Source organism: Acromyrmex echinatior, chromosome 3 (genome assembly GCF_024713525.1).
Source record: "Acromyrmex echinatior isolate Ae372 chromosome 3, ASM2471352v2, whole genome shotgun sequence".
Classification (NCBI taxonomy): Eukaryota; Metazoa; Arthropoda; class Insecta; order Hymenoptera; family Formicidae; genus Acromyrmex; species Acromyrmex echinatior.
Genome location: NC_141854.1, coordinates 15,238,591 through 15,262,300, shown reverse-complemented (window position 1 = coordinate 15,262,300; position 23,710 = coordinate 15,238,591). Strand labels below are relative to the sequence as shown.

At 30.8% G+C, this 23,710-nt stretch overlaps 1 protein-coding gene across 3 annotated transcripts in view; it reads left to right on the top strand.

Annotated features, from left to right (window-relative positions):
- The window catches only part of numb (NUMB endocytic adaptor protein), a 65,978-nt gene extending 42,274 nt beyond the window's left edge, over nucleotides 1-23,704 (top strand). For 2 of the 3 annotated variants that reach the window (XM_011061843.2, XM_011061841.2), the window contains 9 exons: nucleotides 13,847-14,011; nucleotides 14,489-14,560; nucleotides 14,981-15,199; nucleotides 16,369-16,555; nucleotides 17,207-17,458; nucleotides 17,640-17,660; nucleotides 18,041-18,229; nucleotides 18,357-18,847; nucleotides 19,339-23,704. In XM_011061843.2, coding sequence (XP_011060145.1) covers nucleotides 13,874-14,011; nucleotides 14,489-14,560; nucleotides 14,981-15,199; nucleotides 16,369-16,555; nucleotides 17,207-17,458; nucleotides 17,640-17,660; nucleotides 18,041-18,229; nucleotides 18,357-18,847; nucleotides 19,339-19,638 — 1,869 coding nt within the window. In that variant the 5' untranslated portion in view covers nucleotides 13,847-13,873 and the 3' untranslated portion in view covers nucleotides 19,639-23,704. The remainder of the gene's footprint in view (nucleotides 1-13,846; nucleotides 14,012-14,488; nucleotides 14,561-14,980; nucleotides 15,200-16,368; nucleotides 16,556-17,206; nucleotides 17,459-17,639; nucleotides 17,661-18,040; nucleotides 18,230-18,356; nucleotides 18,848-19,338) is intronic. The other variant, XM_011061842.2, reaches the window with a different exon arrangement.
- The last annotated feature ends 6 nt before the right edge of the window (nucleotides 23,705-23,710 follow it).

Sequence of the window (23,710 nt, the reverse complement as noted above, 5' to 3'; positions counted from 1 at the left end):
TACATAAAAATCGGTAAAAGACTTTTAGAATGACAAAGAATGATATTAAATATTAAGTGAATAATAACAATCCCGGAAATTAAAAGTGCTGAAAACTTTAATATGCTTTTTTTCTCGAAAATTAATGCCATCTGCAAGCTATATTAAATTAGAAATGAAATTATTTGCCTAATTACAAAAATACACAATATTACTTTTTTAAAACTAAATTCTTTGAAATGGAATTTCATTTTAAAGAACGAAAATTAAGTCAGTCTTGAAAGAACGGGCTTAATTTTTAATCTTTAAGAATGAGATTTCATTCTTCAGAGTGCAGAGATTTACTTTAAAGAGTTTTAAAGAGTATTTAGCTAGCAAGATTGAAGAAATGTAGTTATACATATATACACGGTACTTCAAGCTAATTTATTTCAAGGAAGAGGACAGCAGCACGCAAATTACAGAGAACTTAAACCGATCCGCCAGCGTATCGCGGTTACATTCAAATCGCGTTTTACGCACGGTCAACACATATAAATCTAATCGTACGCGTGAATCCACACTCGCATGCGTGTACGCCTGCGGTCACGCACACTCGTGGTCCAATCGAATCGAGGGGATCGAACTCAAGGATAACTGGTGCTGCATGCAGCGCTGCTTCTCAACGATAAAGCGAAAGAGATCCAGGAGTTCGCTAGCTGTTCAAAGCTACTGCCGATTATTTGTGCATAAATGATCTTTTCTTCTTTAAATAGACACTGCAATCTACAATAAAATGCAATTTTTATTTCTAAAAAATTTAAAAGAAAAGAATTTGCTACATTAATTTCTTTCTGATCATAATATTCAACATATGTAATCTATTTTGCTCTTCGAACGTTTGAAAAATATATATATATAAAATTTATTTTTTATTTCTAAAATTTGTTTATAGTTTTTTTAGTTCAGCGGAGAAGAGGGGGGGGGGGTAGAAAAAAAGAGGGGAGGGGAGAGAAGTTTGTTATAATAGATATGGAAATGTTCTTAATATATTTTTAAAATATATTATATTTAATAGACGTTACACATTTAAAAAAAATTTTTTGCAAAAACTTTTCATCCTTTATTTTAATTTTTTTCAGTGTCAATAAAATGCGTTCATTTATTCTCTTTCTCAATCTTTTAACATGCTAATCGATCTGCAGCATATATAACATTTAATTATGCTTTGATTCAAAGGAAATCGATTGCGCAGGTTGAAAACCACACATTCCTACACTTGGTATTTCCATGTTGGACGGCCAGGACGGCGACACAACACGCTACATTGCCTCGCGTGAAAGCCCACTCGTTGCACTTTTCTGCGTATGCGCGTATCCGCCTCCGTTATTGTATGCGTAGACACCTGCCGCGGTGAAAGGACTCAAAGTAGATTTATACGAGATGCGTAAACTAGGCATATCCATCGTTTGGTATTCCATACGCACGTTATTTTTTGTATTCTTTGTTGAACGTTCGACTACTCTTTCTCGTTTGATTATGACAACATTATTTAGTGTCTTTACGTGAACCCCGCACTTTCTATGCGCCATCTTTTCTATAAACTTCCTCTTTCTTGACGTTATTTAATATGAGATATGGCTCCCTCGCGCGAGAGCTTTGTAATCCTGCTATTCATCACGTCGAACAATGAGAAGCTCTCATAATCGGACTACCTTTGGTCGCGTATAAACTTCAAATGTTGCTCGGTTTAGTTCTATCCGTGCTATCCAAAACTTTTCAGACAATCTCATTGAAAATATATACACATATATAACATATAATCACATAAATGTTATTACTATACTAAAATTTATGAAGCATATAGCTAATCTTAATTGCATTATTATTAACGTATTGATAAAAACGGTATTTTTATGAATTAAGTTCTTGGCCTGGAAAATCTGCTGTTGTATGCAACATAGAGTAACTCTGGCAAATACGCCGCGTTAGGATTTACGCTGCAGAAGTCAGAAAAAATAGAAGGAGTGAGGGTAATTTTCCCGCAACTACTCTGTTGCATGCCTTTATGTTATATTAGTATTGTGTTATGATTTCAGCTTCTTACTGTTAATATTAATGAAATTTTTGTGAGTTGAATCGATTTGTCACTGTAATAAGTAACGCCATCATAAATTATAATCTACATAAAATGTACTGTAGGACATGTAAAAGACTTAGTGATTATTTTGTGATATGTACGTTTAATAATAAAACATGTTGTGTAGCAAAATACAAGTGCTACACAACAAGTGTAAAGACTGTAATTATTACTTCATATTTACCATTTTCTTATTCCTTAATAAAACTTTATAAACACATTTTATGATAAAATAAGGAACTTCTATCAGGTCATTACAATAAACGAGCTTTAAAAGATGTAAACAATAAATCTTTATTATTCTTTATTATTATCATTTCATGTTTCGACCATACTAAGTTCTCATCAGCCATATTTATAAATGAAATCAAAACCCTTAACAATAATCACATTTTATAAGTTCTTGTGTCTTATTTATGTGCATTATTTGTAAATTTTTCATGAGCCGTACATACCTCCCCCCCTTCCCCTATGAGTAGCCATATATCACTCTTATGGGATATACGGCAAAAATGCAAGGATTTTAAAAAGTTTATTTTTTAATATGAAAAATAAATATTTCAAATTTCTAATATTTTTAGTAGATAGTACAAAGTTTTTACTGATATAGTTCGTTTGCTATAAACATAATAAATAATATTTAATAAATTAAGATTTTGATAGGTGCGACGTATATACCGGAGTTACCCTATAAAAGTACAGAAAATTGCAGATATTTATTTTACATCAGTTACAGCTAGTAAAAAAAAATAAAATATATGGCTTCGAAACAAAAAACTATGTTTAATCATATTATTATATCAAAAAGAGTTTCGGAAATTTGTTTTGCAATTTATTATGTTTTTATGTAAGGAATTTTGATAAACATAAATGTATACCGCTTATGATACATTACTGATAACGAATTCGTATTTAACAGTTCTTTTCAATTTTTGGAGTTATTAGTTTTACTTGATCTAACGTATAGTAATTGGACGATTATATAAATCGAATAGAAGAGATTGGGATTCTTTGGCACAAGAAGCGTTGTGTGTTCTATTTATGTACTTATGGCGAAAGAGTAATAATGAAAATATCTCTTTTATAACATATAGAAATGAAAATGACCAAATTTTACGATAATTTACTCGGTAATTTATGGTAAATTAGTCAGTAATTTATGGAGGTTGGTAAAATGGTAATTTAAAAAAATTATAAAGATAAAGTAATTTGATTTAAGAATATTTAGTCATTAAGTTAAAAAGTTGAAAAACATTTTATTTAATTTAAATTTTTATTTTGATACTACATAATTACATATTGATAGAATAAGAAACCATATAAGTACGTGATAACTAGAGAAACTTCATATAAATTTTTTATTAAAATTTTTAAAACAAAAAGTATGACAGTTATAGTAGTTCTTAAAAGTTAAGAAGTTAACATTTTTCATACTTTCTAAATTTATAATCTACATAGTAAGAACAACTTTAAATAAATTTTTTAATTTTGAAAACAAAAAGTGTGACAGTATATAATTTTATATTTTTTATGTACATAATCTTATATTATATTTTTCATACCTTATAAACTTATTATAATACTTTTATTTGCTTGCTATTTTACTTTTTAGCGATTATGTTTTTACTAGAGTAAAAACAAAAATAATATAATCACATATATCAAATAAAAATATTATATATTAATTATATTTATATTAATTGAACAACTTTTTTAGTGAGGCTTTGTATCGATTAAATTTTTACCCTACTGCAAAAGAATCCACGTAAATTTGAAAAAATCACAAGATATTAACAAATAATTTTTATCTTCATATGATTTTTATTTTTATAGTTATTAAATTTTAAATTTTAAATAAATAAATTAATTAATTAAATATAGAAATAGAAGAAAAAAATATATATCATCTAATTTTAAAATTTTATACATAAGAACGAAAATACAGTCTATTTGTGCATAAAATTATAAGAAACAAATTTTATCAAAATTACCAATAAATTACCATTTTATCGAAATTTTATCGTAAGTATTTAATAGTAATTAGTAATTATAAGATTGAATTTTACGCTATTTTTGCGTCCCTAATAACATAAGTACTTTTTTTTTTAATTTTATTGAAATTAAACAAATATAATAATAAAAAAAAGAGAAAAGAGTGTCATTTATGTAAAAGGACACAAGTAAATTTTCAAAATTATATATATATTATATATATATTAATATTCTTTAGTTTGAGAAAGCAAATCTAAATGCATTATTAGTTAAAAGAAAAGTTTTCATTACTATACAAATGTTATTTTGTGTTATTATTTATACAATAATTTGTTATAATAAAATAATTGAAATTAGTTACGTAGGGGGATGGAATACATTGATATGTATTTAAGATAAACTTAGATTGACTTGCTGTTACTGCTCACGTGAGAAGTATGTGAACATTCAATTACAATTTAACTCTGATAAACTTTATATTTAATATTTTTGGAGTAAGCTACATTTAAAATAGTTTACATTTATTTTTCTATAACGGTATTTTACTATTCGATCATTAAAAAATAATTTTAAAAGGTACAATCTTTTATCATAAACTACATATTTACGATCTGCTTTTCTATTTTTATATCTTCATTAATTCAGTATGGAGTTTTATCATGTAGTCAACTTAAATGATATGTATCAATTTACGTCACTACTAAGATGTAAATTGATACATATCACGGTGTAAGTAGTATAGCTCTGGTCATTATAAATTCGTTATTTTACTTATTACAATTACTACAAAGAAAGCATATAGTATGCAAAATTATTCCTGGCATGAAAATGTGGAGAGAAAGACTCTTTTTCTCGCATATTAAAGCAATTCAATTATAATAATTAGTTATTTAAAAAGTAGAATTTCGAAATTGTAAAAATTGAGCTAATGATTTGTAGTCTTCCGCGTACCTACTTTCACTAACTTCTTTTAGGTCATGACATCTCTCGATTACGATAATCCGAAGACTTTTGGCTTCAAGACATTCTTAGCTTTATGATTAAAAATAGGTCAATAGCTTTATGATTAAAAATAGGCCAATAGCTTCAACAGGCAGTGCCAAAAATTTGCAGACTGTTTTAGATCACTGCCATTCACGAAATTGTTCTAATCATTTAAAATGAATATTTAGAATATTAAGAAAAAAATACAATTTTATATTTATATTTAAATTTAATATGTACACATTGTTTAATTATTTTTTTCCTTTTAATAAAATTAAATTATATTGTAAAATTGTAACCAGATAAGGAGATATATATATCCGTACTGATTGAAATGAACTTCTTTGAAAAAATACGATTAGAGCGCGTGTTATAGTGTGTCTGTATTTTTTCATATTACAGCACTCTTGACAAAAACAGGCTACAGTTCTGATTTAGTTTATCGGATTTCTATCATTCTCTAATGGGAATCATTCTCTGATGATACGTTGCAGACCTGGCATATGGTAGTTACAAAATTCATCGAGCAATTCTGTAATGCACATTGAAGTATAGTATATTGTCTTCATGCAATACGTTCATATTGTCATAAAATAACATTTTAAATAGTATTTTTAAATTTTTCAAAATATATGATAAGTAAAGAAGCTCTAGGCAAACTTGCAGAAACTATATAAGATTTGTACTTATTTACATATTTTTTGCTGTGCACACGTTACTTGCACATATAATATGCAAAGATGCATTCTTTGCTACCATCTTTCCTTTCACGCCTCAAGGTTCCGATCATCGATTATCATACATGAAACTTTCCGGGAAAATTTTCATCAAATATCCTGCATGCATACAAAATATGTAAGATGAAAAAGTTTCTGCCCCATGAATATAGGAAAAGTGATAAAATAAAACATTTTTAATTTTTATAGTTATCTTTTATTTTATATATCTTTTAAAATAATAAATTAATTTTTGTTTGTAATTAAAAAATATTCTGAATTTTTGTTTTTAAAATGATCTAATATTGTGGAGATTACTTCTTCATAATCAATATTTTTTACGTAAATTGGATTTCAAAATGTAGAAAATAAAAAATAATTTTTAAATTAAAATAATTTCCGCAGTGTTTTCAATCATTTTAAAAACAAAAATTCAGAATAATTTTGTGCTAGTATAAAAAAAATTAATTTACTGTTCTAAAACACGTGTTGGAATAAAAATAATTGATTGAAAATGGAAAAGATGGAAATAGTCGTTTCATTTTATCACTTCTCTTATCCTTGGGTCAGAAATTTTTGGATCTTATTTAATATATATCTTCTATATTTTTACTCTGAAAGAAATTGTCTTTTAATTTCTTTACTTTATACACACATGATGGACAGAAATGATTTATTCGGGAAGAAGATAATTTTAATCGTAAAAAAATAAGTTGAAAGTGTAGAATAACATTTTTTTTATAAGTACGTATCGAAACAAAGGCTTTGTTTGAATATATATATTCATGTTTTTGTTCTGCCATCTTTAAAAATAGTACGTCACAGACAGCCTTCTATTAAAAGCGGCCTATGTCAGTATGTTATACGATATAATCAATAATCTTGTAGGTATAGTTGCAAATTATACCTACGCTTTCCCGTTTTAACCCTTTCCTGTTTAATTTCTTATTTTCACAGTCGTGCCATATATAACATAAGCATAAATAATTTTTCCTTCAGTTTTTTAGTTATTTTGCTTATGTCTAATTTTTTACATGTAAAATCTTAACTTAGATAAATACTCAATAGACAATTAATACAATAAAACTAATACAATAAAATTAATACAATAAATTTTTAACCAAAAGGTAGATAAATATAAATTTTATAAACTTCATGGGTCTTTCAAATTCTTATACCTTTAGTCATCGTTCTATTTACTGTTACGATGTTCAAAAGAAAAGAAAGCTGTACTCTCACGAAATATAAGGAAAATATATCAGAGAAGTTTAGATGGTGATTCATTCAGTTTCTTATATTGATGTCATGCCTTTCCACGAAGAACATTATTATTCCTTACGTTTATCTTATAACATATATATATTCTTATAAGTCATTGAATTATCATCTAATTTTATATTATGTATAATAAATAAAACTGTACATATAAAATAACTAAAGGATAAAATAATGAAATAAGTATATTACATAATAGAAGATAGTAAAGACGTATATGTATTACGTTTTTATACTTAAAATATGTTGTGTAATATAGTCATGTAATAATAAATTTGTTTCTACATATATGGTGAAAAATATATTATATTCTTATTTTTTTGAAAATTAACATTATTGATGCAAAAAGGGACATTTTATTAAAAAATAAATTATTTTAATGTTTTACGTATTTATATATTTATTATTTATATACTACATAAGCACTAAATATATATATTCATACGTACATTATATTTATATATCATAATACTAAATTTATTATTATAATGTTTTAGAATTTATTTTAATACTTTACTTAGTTTTTTAGTAATTAATAATTACTAAAATTTAGTAATTAATAATTATATCATTTTTATTATGTACTTATTTCAAATCGGTTCTTCTAATACAGCTAATATACGAAAGTGTATATGCGCATTGATTATGGTATCGATTTTTCAGCACAATACGTTGAATAACACAACTGATTTTGGAATTAATTGATGTAATGCTTACTTAAACTGATTTCATGTACCAATAAAAGATCAATTGTTTTGATTGTAACGATTACTTATATCGCATTATATTGTAGTGAATTTATTTATCGATTTTGGAATTGAACATTGTTTCACACAGTTCTAGTTTGTCCATGATGATACCTCACTACTATGTTTGCGCAGAATATTTATAATCTCTCCCTGATCGTTGGAGATGTATATCCACGTGTAATAAAAAAAGGAACGCGATCAATACATTTATAAAGTTATCCCATGTAAGTACTTTACGTAGAAGACGAATATCTTTATGTGATATTCTTTACTTTGAATATTATAGTATTAGTAAGTGATATAATTGAAGGGTGCATATATTTGTGTCAATTATAATTTTGCATAAAGAATAATTAATTTAGCTCAATTCATACTCAATTATTTCAGAATTATCTAGTGAATTATTGATTATAGTTGTATATTTATTCTATTATACTATAAATGCATATTATATTATTCGTGAGTGGCATAACCTATTTTCTGCGTCACAAATAAATTATGACATAATAACAAGGTTCCGTAATATTTAAATTAGAACATAGAAATGATAGACACATTATGTATAAATTAACTTTAAATAACTCTTAAAAATAAGCAGAATAAAGAAATGTCTATTATCTATTTGAAAAAAGATATTATTTTGACACAATTGCATTTATAAATATAGGTATATACACTGAAAAAAAATTATTCAGTTGATTGAATTAATTCAGTTTGTCTTTATTACTTTTGTTGAAGAATGCATTAAATATGTTTCACTTAAATACATATGTTCTCCAACAAAAAAAATAATAAAAATAAACTAACTTTAGTCAAATAAACAATTTTTTCTCCGTGCATCATCGAAGAACATTTTAGAGGTACAGTTGACATTTAAAAAGTTGTAAAAGAAGCTGTATTATTAATTCAAAATATTATTTTCATTCATACAACAGAATTTGTTTAAATATGAGTTTAAACAAATTTCCTATTTTGTTAGTAATATTTCCTACTTCCATGTTTATAATTATTAGAACATAATTTGCAAATTGCTAAATTACTATGTCACAATCATCATATTAAGGAAGCAACAAAACCATTACGCTGTAGAAACGCCACGTTCCCCATCATGCCAATTAAAAAGCAGTTATGCGTGCATTCAAATGCGTCGTCACACAGTTAAATTAAATCTCTGCAAAGCGTTACAACGCCGCAGACTAATTTAGTCGATCAAAGCCGTTTAGTACGATGCTAGACGATGGTATTGTTCGCTCGACATGATGCCTCTCGATCGTCACTCGCTTGATAAAGACGCGATAGACAACTCTCGCATGACAGACGATGTTGAAATGATGAATAAAACGGTATGGTGCGTAGAGCATGCAATCGTTTTACTGTAGCGCAACGGTAAGCCTATTACCGTTCTAAGTAAACAGTCTCGCTAAACCGATTGCGTTGAGAGTTTGCTTTCGCACGTTATAGCTATTAGTAGTTTATCGTGCGATAACCGATGGCCGGTATCGCTCCGTTGCATGGGGGTTTGATTATTTTCATTGGATGATATTATTCTAATCGAGCACGAGACCCCAGATGCGATCGCTTTCACGGAGAAGTGTTGCTTCGAAAAAAAACCTGGGATGCAGCTACTCGGACGTGATAATGCCGGTTTGTTCCCTCGATGGTCCTTCATGGGAGACACGTGACATACAATCTAAAATCTACTGATGTCCTTGATGGACTGCGCTTTATCGTACCTTCGTTAGTCTCCCTTGACGTGATAGCTCTCGATTTAATATAACCATGATGATAATAGCTTTATTAAAGCTTATTATAAAATATTAATTTTTTTAATGTTTATCCAAGTTCTTAACAATTCTGTTCACATAATTTGCATTAAAATAACAACTTTACTCTAATGACTTTTATTATAGAGATAAAATATTTTAATGTATATTTAATACATTTAATATATTTAATTTCTATATGACATGTTATTCTTATTTTATTTAATTACAAAATTTTTCTTTGTGCAATTACATTTTTTAATAAAAAGAAATTATTATTAATTATTATTATTTATATAGAAGACGTTCTTACATCAAATAAATTTACATGAGTAGATTATTATTATACGGTTTTTAAAATTATTTACAGATTTTAATATTCAGCATTATTAATTATTACGAACGTTCTAAGATGATTATAAGCATCGAGTTGTTAAATTGCTAGTTAACTTGTGATATTATTACGGTAGTTCAATGGAGTTTGCAATTCAATACCGAAAAGTCATTTTACTGAAAAGTCATTACCGAAAAGTCATTACCGGGGTGCAGTTTAAAGGACTACACGTAGTATCTAAATTTATATAGAATTATACGAGAGAGAGAGAGAGAGAGAGAGAGAGAGAGAGAGAGAGAGAGAGAGAGAGAGAGAGAGAGAGAGAGAGAGAGAGAACAGAGAGAGCTTAAGATCCAGCTAAACTATTTAAAGGCATACATCTCCTATTGATTGCGTATTTATATGGTTTTGTTCTGTAATTTTTATTAAATACAATATGACATAGTTGTTTGGCTTCATAAATTCAGAATTTACTATATATATATATATATATATATATATATATATATATATATATAAAAGTTTATATAGATTTTTCTTCTTTCCGATTAAATTTATTTTATGTACTTTACCTCACATTCAATTCTTTTCATTTCTATTTCGATTGCCCGATGGAGACTCACATGATTGCAATATGCGGTCTTTGAAGTGAAAGTGACTTTTACGAGCAGATCGTATCCTTTATAGAAGATGTCTTGCGTATGTCTGGCCTCGATTCTAAAATAATAGTTATTATATATTACTTCTTTTATTGTGTGTAAAATACTATTTCAACGCGTTTTCTATTTGTATTCGATCAGTAATTACTTGTGTTATTTTGTATAATTAAAAAATAACTTTAAACTTTATATTTCCTAGTTTATAATTCAACAATTCATATGATATTCACACAGATTCTGGAAAGAAGTAATTTAAATATTTTAAGATTGAAGCACCTTTTACCTGCTATTTCTTCTGTTTATTGCGTATATCAAGTTGGTAATTTTGGATTTAATATATTTAATTACTAAAATCATCTTTTAAAAACTACTTACCGTCTGAATTAGTTAAATAAAAATTATTCGTTAAAAGACGTGTTTAAATGGAACGAATCCAAAATGTATGCGTCTTCTTTAATAACTGTTCCCATGTCATATCCAGAAGGAGTTATTTAGGAGATGCGGTCGTAGGGGACGTATTTAGATCTTCTTGCCGATATTCATTATCTGGAGCGGCGTAAGTTGGGTCAACGTGCCCTTATAGGTATATTTCGAGGGTGAGATAAGACAGCGATTTTTCTAATTTATTATCGAAGCTATATATAAGATTTCAGAAATTTTCAGAAATTTTCATAAGATTTTCAGAAATTTATCTCACATAATATAATGTGAAATAATAAATTTAACATATGCAAGATTTGCATAATATTCTATAATGATACATATATTCAATAACGATTTTAAGTTTGTTGACTTAAGTGCTTCTTGATTTTTTACGATTATATTCAAATAGGAATAGGATCATAAGGCGAAAATTAGTATGTATCTATGTGCACTTGTATAAGTGTGAGTTTGTTTAGTCTCACGATTTCGCATTATTAGTTTAGTTCGCTAACTAATTCGATAAAGTTCTAATTACGTTCTAATGAGTAACATCCCTAACTGCATTGAGTAAATATCTAGACATCCATCGCCAAGTTAGAATACATGTGCATGTCATCTAATATGATGTCATTCGTAGAATCCTATCTATACGACCAGTTGTGCAAAACACGTGCGAGTGATATCACAAATATAGAGTACGCTGGAGAATTTCGTATATTAACATATTTCTTTTTATTTTAAATTCTTTGAAAAGTTTAGACATTTTCTCTTATTGACACACACACACACACACACACACACACACACACACACACGCGCGCGCGCGCGCGCGCGCACACATTTTATAAAATAATTAAATTACACTCTTAATATTGTATATTTAATATTTAAGATGCAAAAATTTTAAAACTTAAAAAGTAGTTATTTAAATTCTGTTTCTGTGCTAATCTAAATATATTTTAATATATACCTATTTTGAGAATTTATTAAAAAAATTATTGTTAAAATTAAATAACTGTGACAAATAAAGAACTCTTATTTAGTTTTGGCTAATAAAAATTTACTTTAAAAATTAAAAAGATATTAGTAAAGATATTTAATCCTGAGAGAAAATGAATAGTCTAACTAATATATTCTGTATGCTTTAATAAATACCTATTACTGCGTAGTGTATCTTCCACAAGTAGATAATTAAGCCAATCATTAATCATCGTCTGTCTACGAACTCTCTAGAACAGTACCTCGCGCAAATGCATATATACATGTGTTAATTTGATACAGTACAATCATAATTTACGAAAATATGTATGTATACTGTATGTGTACTGTTTTCGCAGAAATAAAGGGAAAAAGAGGTAATTAAATTATTGTAATATATCTAGATGATTTTTAAAAATTCGATCAGAAAAATTGGAAATGATGATCAGGATGAGTATCATATCGTATGGTATTAATGTAAATAGGACGTTTTTAAAATCGATTATTTTAATTCGTATTTATTTTTTAATAATATGAAAATCTAGGTATAGTCATGATATTTCTGATCAATAACACCGTTCAATTAACCTTGCAAAGTCAGATAGAGAAACATGGCAGAGGGAGATGTCGATGACGAAGGAAAAGAATAGAATATAGAGCATGAATGAGAAAGGTCTTAACGTGTCTCCATTCGCAATCCGTCGACTAGCTCTTAGGGGTGTCGCCAATTCGGAGGGTAGATCCGCGGTCGGTGTTAGGGGAGACTCGATATAAAGGAGGGTTCCGATATAAAGGATTCTTTGGGAACGGGTCTCAAGATTCGATCACAGGGCTTTGTCAAGTTGGCGATTCGGCGCAACGGTTGCCAGACAGTGGCCGTTTTGGACATTTTCTCAAGCTCCACTCTTAACGATTCATCGGGTGGATCCTGAACACATCCCTTGAGAATTTACTCGCGGCTTTGCCTTGACTGATTACATTGTCGATGTTGAATGTTATTAAAAGATAATTTGAACTGACAGAAATGTCGTTCCTTGTGGGCATCGTGTTTGCTGTTTTGATCCAATTTCGAGATTTCCCTACTGACTTGGCTTCCCTACTGATCTTTGTTAATTACTTACAATTTTGACAATGCATGAGCAAATGATACGTAATCTCAGCAACATTATTAACATTTGTATCCAAATTAAAACTTATTTAAATTTTTTTTGATAAATCATAATATGTTACTTGACTTTTTTTAAAAGACATTTTTACTTAACTATATTTATCACACAACTTAAAACTCGTACAAAATTTAAGAAATATATTTTCAATTCTTTTGATAAACGATTAAGTATATATTAAAATATTTACAAAATATTTAAATAATTTACAATTTTTCAAATTATTATTAGGTGTTGGAATTAATTCGTAGCGTTTTTAATGAAAGAATGTTATTTATTTCACATGAGCATTAAAAAATACATTAATGAAAGTACTTCCCATCACTTGTAAAACGCTACGAATTAATTCCAACACCTAATATGTATATGTACATTTAAATCTTTAATATATCTTTTAATATTTGTATAAAGATAAGAAGTTATTAGATTTGTAAATGTATATTTTCTATATAATATTACATATGTATTCTTATTTTTATTTTAATAATAAATATATTGTTAATGTTTTAGGTTAATATCTTGTTTATATCTCTGCGAATATTAAATGATTTTGTGCGAGTGAACAATAAAAAATTAGCATCTGACAACTCTATATTTATTCGTGGACAAATCATTTTTTTGTCATATCTAAGAAAAAGTTCTTTGTTATATACTATTTATTGCTCAAAGCTTGTAGGAAATAAAACGTTTTTATATTTCGCTATTACAGAAGCGCGAGAGGTCGCCGGGGAAAAGAATGGATCGGCTTCGACGAAGCTTCCGAGATAGCTTCCGGCGGCGGAAAGACCCTCATGTGCCCGAGTCTAGTAAACCTCATCAATGGCAAGCGGATGAAAGTGCAGTGCGTTCAGCTACATGCGCTTTTCATGTTAAGGTAAAAGTTAATAACAACACCAAGTGTGCGCACTAATTATAGTAATTATCTCTAATCAGTATTAGAATTATTATGATAATTTATTAAAAAGATGGGGGATTTATTCAAAATGGATTCAGAATTAATTGGCGTTTCTTTATTTAGTCAGCATTATGGCTAACATTTTAGTTATTTAATAATTCTCCGCTTTAGAAATATAAATCATTAATTAATTAATTCTCAGATTAATATTGTCAGAAATCATTATTTACATAGAATTACTTATAAATGTTTAAAATAATTAAATTTTTTATTAATTCAGTTTCTTTTTCAAGAATGTATAATTTTATAGAGAGAGTAATTCTTTATAATTAATATTAATTTGCTACATTAATATTAAACATTAATTTTCCTAAATAAAAATCTTACAAAAGTCTACTTTAAGCTTAAAAATTATTCTACTTTAATAGATAAATAATTTAATTGATTTTTTAACAGTATCTAGGATGTGTAGAAGTTTTTGAATCGAGGGGTATGCAAGTTTGCGAGGAGGCCCTTAAAGTTCTCCGTGTAAGTATTTTATATAAAATAATTCTGTTGAAAAATTAATACGATTTGTTTGTGGATCAGTTGAAAGCATTAACTTTTATAATTAACCATCTACATCACGCGAGCATATGATCATTCGTCATATATAGTTTATCCAGTAAATTTTTTATGTATATAAGAATAAATAATTTCTAAAAGTAACTGAACTATTCTTTTATAAAGCACTTTCCATTTCCAATATTCAAGAAGCTCTGTAGGAAGTTTTATAAGCCTTGCGAAAGTCAAGCGCGTCATATTCTCTGAGTCTTTCGCCTCGACTATATTTAGCACGGCTTACATATAAAGAGTCGACATTGACACCAAAGCGACCTGAAAATAAATCGGTGTAAAGGTCAAAGGACAACTTCGGACGACCGAGTTAATTCGTGACTGAATTTTCAGAACTCAAGAAGAAGACCAGTACGGGCGATACTTCATGTATCCGGTGACGGATTGCGTGTTGTTGAGGACGAAACGAAAGGGTTGATTGTCGATCAGACAATCGAAAAGGTGTCGTTCTGTGCGCCGGATAGGAATCACGAGAAAGGATTTAGTTACATTTGTAGGGATGGCACGACAAGGCGATGGATGTGTCATGGATTTTTAGCATTAAAGGAATCGGTAAGTCAGATGCCATTTCATTTCATTCTAATAGAAAATTATCCTCAATATATATAAGGGATGCTATATACTCTGTCGATAAGGGGTGTTCATTGATTCGAATTGCGAATATATGCAGCATCAAACGGTGCGGTGATGATAACATAAATATGTGTATATGATAACCTAAAATAGCTAAATATAAGATATATATTTTAATTTTAATGCGTCCCTAATTGCTGATAGATTTATTGATAATTATTATTTTGAAAGTTTTTGTAAAAATTGTAAAATATGTTCTATTTTTACATATTGCTATTAAGATTTGCATATATCTTTCTATTTATAATATAATGTGTATATTTTAGTCATATTTTGAGATTAAAAATATAAATAATATTAATTTTTAAAACACTTTTATGTGAATAATGAGAGTATTTTTCTTATGGCTTTATAATTGCGAATATAGCATTGCACAGCATCAGATAGTATATGATATAATAACAACATAAGGATTCAATATAATTAAATTTTAATGCGTACTTAATTACTAATAGATTTATTAAAAATATATTAATATGATATTCTGTGTAATTGAAAATTTTTAAATTGTAATTCATTGTAATACGTCCTATCCCAGTCAACCAAGTGTATCAAAAACAAATTTTATTAAATGCTTGCTATAAATATCAAAAAGCATCAAATTTAATGTGAATTCTATTATATTTAATAATGTCAGCAAATTGATAACAGATATCTGCTGATGTATTATGAGAATAAATTGATAAAATCTTATAAAGCTTACTGACAGCCTGACAGCAAATTGACGACAAGAATCGACCAAAAGCAAAACCAACTAAAGTTTTGCTCGATTACTGTCAATTTGCTGTCTGATTAATACGCAGGTTTTGCTAGCAAAATACGAATTTATTGCTGGCGAATTTGTCATCAACTCTGAGTCGATCAGTTTAATGTCAACTCGGCAATAATTTATTATTAATTTATTTATTAGGATCATCTATTGCTGTCGAAATTTACATACATCTTTCTGTTTACGATATAACATGTATATTTTAAATCTTGGTTTACCTTATTTTGTTTAAAAATATAAATAGCATATTAGTTTTTAAAAGACTTTCACATGAGGATAATGAAGGCATTTCTTAATGGACTTATTCTTTATCATCAAGGGAGAAAGATTGAGTCATGCAGTAGGTTGCGCCTTTGCTGCATGTCTGGAGAGGAAGCAACGAAGAGACAAAGAATGCGGAGTTACAATGACTTTTGATTCGAAGACTTCCATCTTCACGAGAAGTGGCAGCTTTAGGCAACCGAATCTCGCGGAGCGGTTACAAGAAGCGCGTGATCGTGCAGCAGGTGGGTTATATAAATTTTTAAAAGTCATCTGTTGTGTTGGCTGCTTTATAAATAAAGTTATAGACAAATTAAAAAAAAAGAAGCTTTCTTCTTCTTCTTTGATGCTCAATGGTTTTATGATTCAACGGTCCTAGGGTGCAATTACGCACAAAGCGTATGATCATTTGTCTTTGTTGTTCCGAAGAATAAAGAATAAAGAAGAAAAAAAATGATATCTCATGCGCTTCACGTAATTCGAAACGCATTCATAGTACTATACATTTCAAAAGCGTGAAGTACTGGACTTTTTGTCAGGCACGAAGTTCAGTATTGTCTAAAATTTAATTCGTGAGTTAAACTAATGCTTTCTCCTATTCATCATCTCATTGAACAAAACAGAAAATGATAATGGCCCGTATATACGATTTGAATAATTATCTATGCATAATTAATGTAATGTAGATCATTTTATTCGCTTATTTAATGATATAAAAAAAGTTTAAATTTGTCGAACAAATTAAAACTAAATATATTTTCAACGTTTCAAATGTTTTAAATGTTTTGCTTTTAATATGTCGTATTATCTTTTTATAGATCATAAAAAGTTGCTCATTGGCAATATATTTTTTTTCTGATATTTCAATATTTACATAAAATATTTATGTTTTACAGAAATTCCTCCAGTTAGGCAAGTGTACAATCCTTTTGCAATTGAGAGGCCGCACGCTACTCTATCTATGCTGGAGCGGCAAGGTTCCTTCCGAGGTTTTTCACAGCTAAGTCAAGCATCCCCCTTTAAAAGGCAACTCAGTCTACGAGTCAACGATCTTCCTAGTACTCTTGAACGCACACGTAGTCACAGTCTTGAGCCAACAGATTTGGCGCGAATGCCTTCAGCTCATGTTGTACCTTCGAAGCCCCCAGGTGAGCATTCACGTCACTGAAACATCTCATTTCCATTTTATTTACAATTTTATTAAATTAAGCTTTAACGAGTGAGAGAATACGTTACAACATATGATACGCACAAGTACGCTGATTGTGTGCTATTAGTTTAAATCAATCTGACCAATAAATAACGATGTACTTCTTTGTCTTACAACAGAATTCGAAGGATATGACGAAGGTCATTATTCCTTATTCTGTTCTTTATTGTTGCTTGCTTATCGATGTATCCTTGAACATGCTCGTTTTCCATGCACACGGTTCATTGTATAATTAAATTAACAGACATAAACTGGTATCACGACACTATACGAGCGTGTAGTTAGAACCCTTGTAATTTGAATTCGCCTCTCGTGTATTTATTTTGTTTGTGCTTGAAATAATATTCATATATAACTTACATCGTTCTATATACTCTCACTTTATACTATATAACCCAACATACATTCATTTAGGTGTCCTGTAGCATGCCTCTTGTAGAATGCGTCCTAGCACCCATGTCACAAAATTTGAGATGTCCTGAATATATTAATAAACGTCATATCTTCTGTTTATTCGTAGTGAGTCCAATACCAGAAATATTTCCTGGTGATCACGACAGCGTTTCCGCGATGTGTCAGCAGCTTTCTCAAGGACTTTCTCTGCTTTCGAGCAGCGATGACTTTGGACCATTGCCGTCATCTCAATCTGCCGCGAGCTCCGTAGCTAAACAGCTTTTCACCAGTACCACTACTATTAACTCTCCTCCAGGTATGACTTTTTAACAAAATTGTGAGTTACTTATTTCATCCTCTACCTCAATAATCTCATATAGACGACGCCTTCAAGAGATCATACGCATTGTAATTTTTATAAATAAATTATCATCCTTTTTTAGTAACGAGTAGCAACTCGTTGGATGAGATGAAACTGCAGAATGGTCCCAATATCAATAACAACGATAACAACGACAAGAATGAAGAGCTCAGTAATTTGAATCATGTAGCGTCCAGTTGGCAAGAGTCCGCATCCCCCGTTCTCACGTCGAATCACAGGCTCACGCCTATCCTTAAGGCGAGCAACTTGAGTCCCGTTCTTCCAAGGACGAACGCGCCCACTCCAGTCGTTATGAGCACACCGGCACCTGTTTCCTCTAGTGTAGGTGCCTTTGGCACGCCGCCATCGGCAGCAAGTCCTGCTTTCAGCACGGCTTCTACATCCTCTTTAGGAAATACGTCTACGCCGGCCGTGAACAGATCGCCGATCCCAATAAATTCCGCGATGACGCCAAAAACAAGTTCTCCTAGTACCAGCGTAGCATCCGTTTCCCCGGCGGTACCAACTGATGTCGCTCAAGTCTCATCGGCAACTGGAATCCCGACGGCTTTAGTAAGTTAAACACTTACTATATACATAAATAAGTTTTTTTATTTAAGTACTTTTTAGTTGTGTTAAATTTATATTAACAAGATTAAATAAAAATCCGATGCTGTAATATATAAACACTTTTTACTTATACTTTTCTAAATTATTTATCAATTAATATTTTATAAGTATATATACATAATATTAATTGATAATCTAAAATATACAGTAAAAATTCCTTATTAAAATTATTTAAATTTTTACAGGAAACTTTTAAACAAAAAAATTTGGTTGAAATACAGTATTATTATATTCTTTAAGAACATTATGCTTTGAAAGCTTTTTAAGATGGATATTTAATGTATTGAATTTTACTTTTTTAAAGCTTCTCGTTCCATTTTTTACTGTGTCAATATAAAAATCAGCTTCTTGGCTCTATTTATTATATTATAACGTAAATTTCAACGTAAATTTTTGATCCAAGACATTCTTTCACGAGTTTCTCCATCAAACAGGTGCAACCGCTTTCCACAGCAGCTGGTTTACCGAAACCAGAACAATGGTTGGGTAGTATAACTGGCTCTGTACCATCACCGGCACCACAGCAAGTAACTGTTAGTCCTCGACGAGCACCTCCTCTTCATACCAGGGCACATTCGCTTGGTTCGGCTGCAATGAGCCTGACTTCCAGAGGACCTTCTGATCCCTTTGACGTCGAATGGGCAGAAATAGCTTCCAGAAATATGCAGCAGTCAACCACGACGAATCCCTTTATTATGCCGAACGCGACCCAGGCGTTCCAAGTGCAGTTGTAGCGTCAGGAGTTTATCAATAGTGTCGCCAAGTATTTCCACTCAAGCACATAGCGGCAACACGTCCGCCCGCGCTCCGACCTTGCACACAATCGAAAGTATTACACGTGAGTCGCGTATCCTCGACCTGATCAAGTTTCCGAATGGGTAGCAATGGGGTATGCAAAGTGTCATTAAAAGTTTCGAACTGATATCGCAAGGCGGAAAACCAGTATAATGGTTAGGTAGTATAGGAAACTAGCAATAGTACAAGAATGTTCCAGAACATGGAAATAAATCTCACAAGTCAATATGCCAATAATATGATGTTGCAATTATTGAGCGTTATGCTGTTTGCCAATTTTATTCGACAATTTAAATGTCTATCTGCAATTGTGGTGATAAATGGAAAATTGAAGTAACGCATGCAAATTTTATGTCAAGTGTTAAAGGTGTTAAATGCTTCTACAAACTTTTAGAAACAATCACTAGAAAAAAATGTAAATTTATAGTGTCATGGACATTTTACGCGAACAAAAATTGCTCAAGGAAACGTTTGATGATGTTTAATTGAAACAGTGTAAGTGGAAGTTTTCCATGAGGCTAAAAATATTTATAAAATCATCTAAATGCTTCTATAAGTCTTTGGAAAAAAAAACAAAGCACTAGAAAAAAATTTGTGTGTAGCATAGACAACTCTTAAAAATATTTTAAAAATTACAGTTCTCAAATTAGTTCTCTTACGGTCTTCACGAAAGAATAGATTAATTTGATCGAATGGTTTGATAAATATTTGACAAATTTGGAGATGTTTTCATGCAAAACTTGGCGCTATATACGCTTTGCTCCAATTTTATGTCTCTCTCATACAGCACTTAAATTCATGAACAAAATCGCGAGCAATATTATATTCAATAATTACAACATTACTACATGGCATATTGACTTATAAGGTCTGCGGTCTTTACTCTATCCCTGTACTACCGATGGTTTTTTTTTCTCGCAGCATTAGTTCGGGAACTTTTTGATTGCACCTCAGTTTATCGTGAGATCCATTTAGAAACTGGATCGAAGGAGCGCATAGATTTTTCTTGTCAAATTGGCGCTTAGTAGCAACGACGATAGGAGCGAACTAAACCAGCACAAAATATCAGCGTAAAATATACTTAATAGATAGATAAGTATATACGCGCACAGCCTTAACGACCTCAGTAAGAATAAAAATAACACACGCATATACGCATAAGCAAACGCCCGAGTGACGTGACACGGGACACAAAGTTTGACGCACCGATAATAACAGGCTACATCTCGTCAGCCGTTTAAATAGAAGCAATAGATGTCGCGAAGTACGCGTATAAGCAGAATTCCCGACAGTACGGATAATATCTTACACTTAAATGTCTATCACGCGATATTATAATTGGATATTCTAATTATCTTGAGTAGAGTTAGGCTCAAACTGAGCGATTATCGTCGTTCTGCATGAAAAACGAAATTGTATGCACTCAAGATTACGCTGCACCCTTACTGTTATTTTTTTCAAAAAACAGAAAAGAAAAATATATAGGGTAGTTGTCACTTCGTGATCGAATCGTGACCTGAATCACGAAGTGAGGTAACCGTACCTTCCACAGGAAGACTTGCATTTCCGACAAGCTCACCCGACTCAAACGGATAGATATGTTCTACCGAACGTAGAGTATGCAGTAGGGGTTAACATCTATGAGGAGACTGTGATATTGATGTGAAGTGGCTAGTACTTAAGCGAACAGGGTCAAACGGATTACGAAGTATCGTGAGGAACTTGCTCAAGGTCATCGCACCGCGTGGTAGTACAGAATGAGTGATCGTGAGTTCGGGTACCACAGACTCTATCGTCCCGTATTAGCCGGTAAAAAACACCCCGTAAATTACTTAAGATTAGTTGTTAAAGACTAGCGGAGATATGTCTTACACTATCGTTGTCTATTATACATACGATCGTGTCGCATTTATCATGAGGACCGAGGAGCGGGATGACGAAAGACGTGTAGAAATTTTCGCACGAGAATCGCTTGCGGAATACAATACCTTTTTCGAGAGTTTAGACGGTGCTTCCGCTCTGTAATAATAATAGTTGCGAAAATCGCTTATCGAGCCGATTCTCAAGTGTGAGTTCATATCTACGATCTGATTGCGCTCAGCTATGTACATCGTAGCGAGTGAAGGAGTTTCCTCAGTCTCGTGTATATAGTAATTGATAGTATCCCGTGAGATATCAGTATTGCGCCTCGCAGCTTTTTGTCTTTCAAGTTAATCGCTGCACTTTCGGTTTTTCGAAACGGATCGAGGGTAAACGTCGAGGAAGGCCAAGGGAGATATTACAAGAGGGATAATTGAGGCGTGTATGTATGCATTGTATATAGATTAGTTATTTAAAATGTAATGCGACAGTGAGGAGAGTGAAGAAGTTTTAGAGAGCGTATGTCATTTGTTAAGCCGGCGACTCAGCAATGAGACGAGAGAAATTCTTTCTCAAGTTCAATCGAAGCGAATAATCGAATTGTACTATATAATAGTATTTTATAATTTTATAAAAACGATATGGAGAGACGATGATGTTACGATTCTGCATCATGAAAGAGAGATCTGCAGCTTACTTGTAAATTATAAATTAAATATAAATTGTAAATTATAAGTTATATAAATTATATGTTTGGTGATGGTCTCTATTCTTGGATAATTTTTAAGAGTACTAGATTGTCACGCGTAGTAATTTTAACAAATGAATACGTAAATATATGTAAATATTTCCGCAATACAAATTTATTTATGCAGCATCGTTTTGATTGCGCGATTTTTGATGTCGTTAACTCGCATCGAAACGTAATTTATTTAGTCATGCTAAATATCGAAGCATATTACTATTTTTCCATACAGACAAAGTGTTAAAGTATTATTGCTTCGATTGTAATTAACTAAATTGGATAACCGATTAAAAGAAATTATTATTGGCAATTGTAAATCGAACGATACGATTTCTACGATAAGAAAAATCGCCGTCCTCATTGCGAGTTGTTCGGCAAAAATGGACTTGGTTTTTCGAGCCACCTTCCGTCCGTCCCGAAAATCAAAAGGTAACAAGGAGGAATAAAGTTAAGCGAGAAGAGGAAGTTAAACGAATAATTGTAAAGCAGCACATAAGGAAGCGATCGCTTAGGTACTTATTGTGGTACTTATGAAAAAAATGTCGTTTAATCAATGTACTTAAATATTAACACACGTAGATCGTTGTTAGCGAGATCGTTGCTAATCGACGCACGTTGTCGATGTCTTCTCCTTTATTCATCTTTATAACTTTTATTGTTTTTTTTATTTTCTTCGGACTGACATTTCTTCCGTTTCTCCAGTTATTTTCCTCGTACATTTCCCGAGGAAGTGTATGAAAAGAAAAACGTGTACATATATATAATACAACATAATTCGTTGTAACATTACGTTTATGTACTTATTGTTTTCCTTTTACGTTTCTTAGTCGATGTACGCTAACTTACACGGTTCATTTGACTAGGATCGAGGAGGAGCGATAGCGGCGTCTTGGCTAGTCTCTACATCTACGACGTCTATAATTTATTTGGAGGTTGAATTCTTTTTTATAACTTTTTAATCGAAGCGATCAACGAGTTTCAATGTGTTAGACGTCTTTTTCTTCTCATTTCTGGGAAGTTAGGAGATCAGCCAAGACGCGTTCCGGTGTCTCGTTTGACTGAAGGCGAATGCATTTAGACAAGCGGACAACAGTGGCATACATACACATATACATATACATATACACGTACATGTACTTAGAGAGAGACGCCGGGACAAGGATATAGGCGAATAGATGCACCGCGTGCCAAATTCAAAAGTGCAACCGCGTTGCCTGCCAGCTGGATGGTACATCGCGCACGCTTACGTGGTTGTGTTGTACATAGTATCGCCGGTCGATTCCTGGATCAACATACGACTTAATGCGTGTATATTTCGTAAAGGTATCCTTGTTCATTTTACATTGTATCTGCCACTGTAAAAATACGGTTTATTATATAATATCTGTTGTGATTATGAATATGCC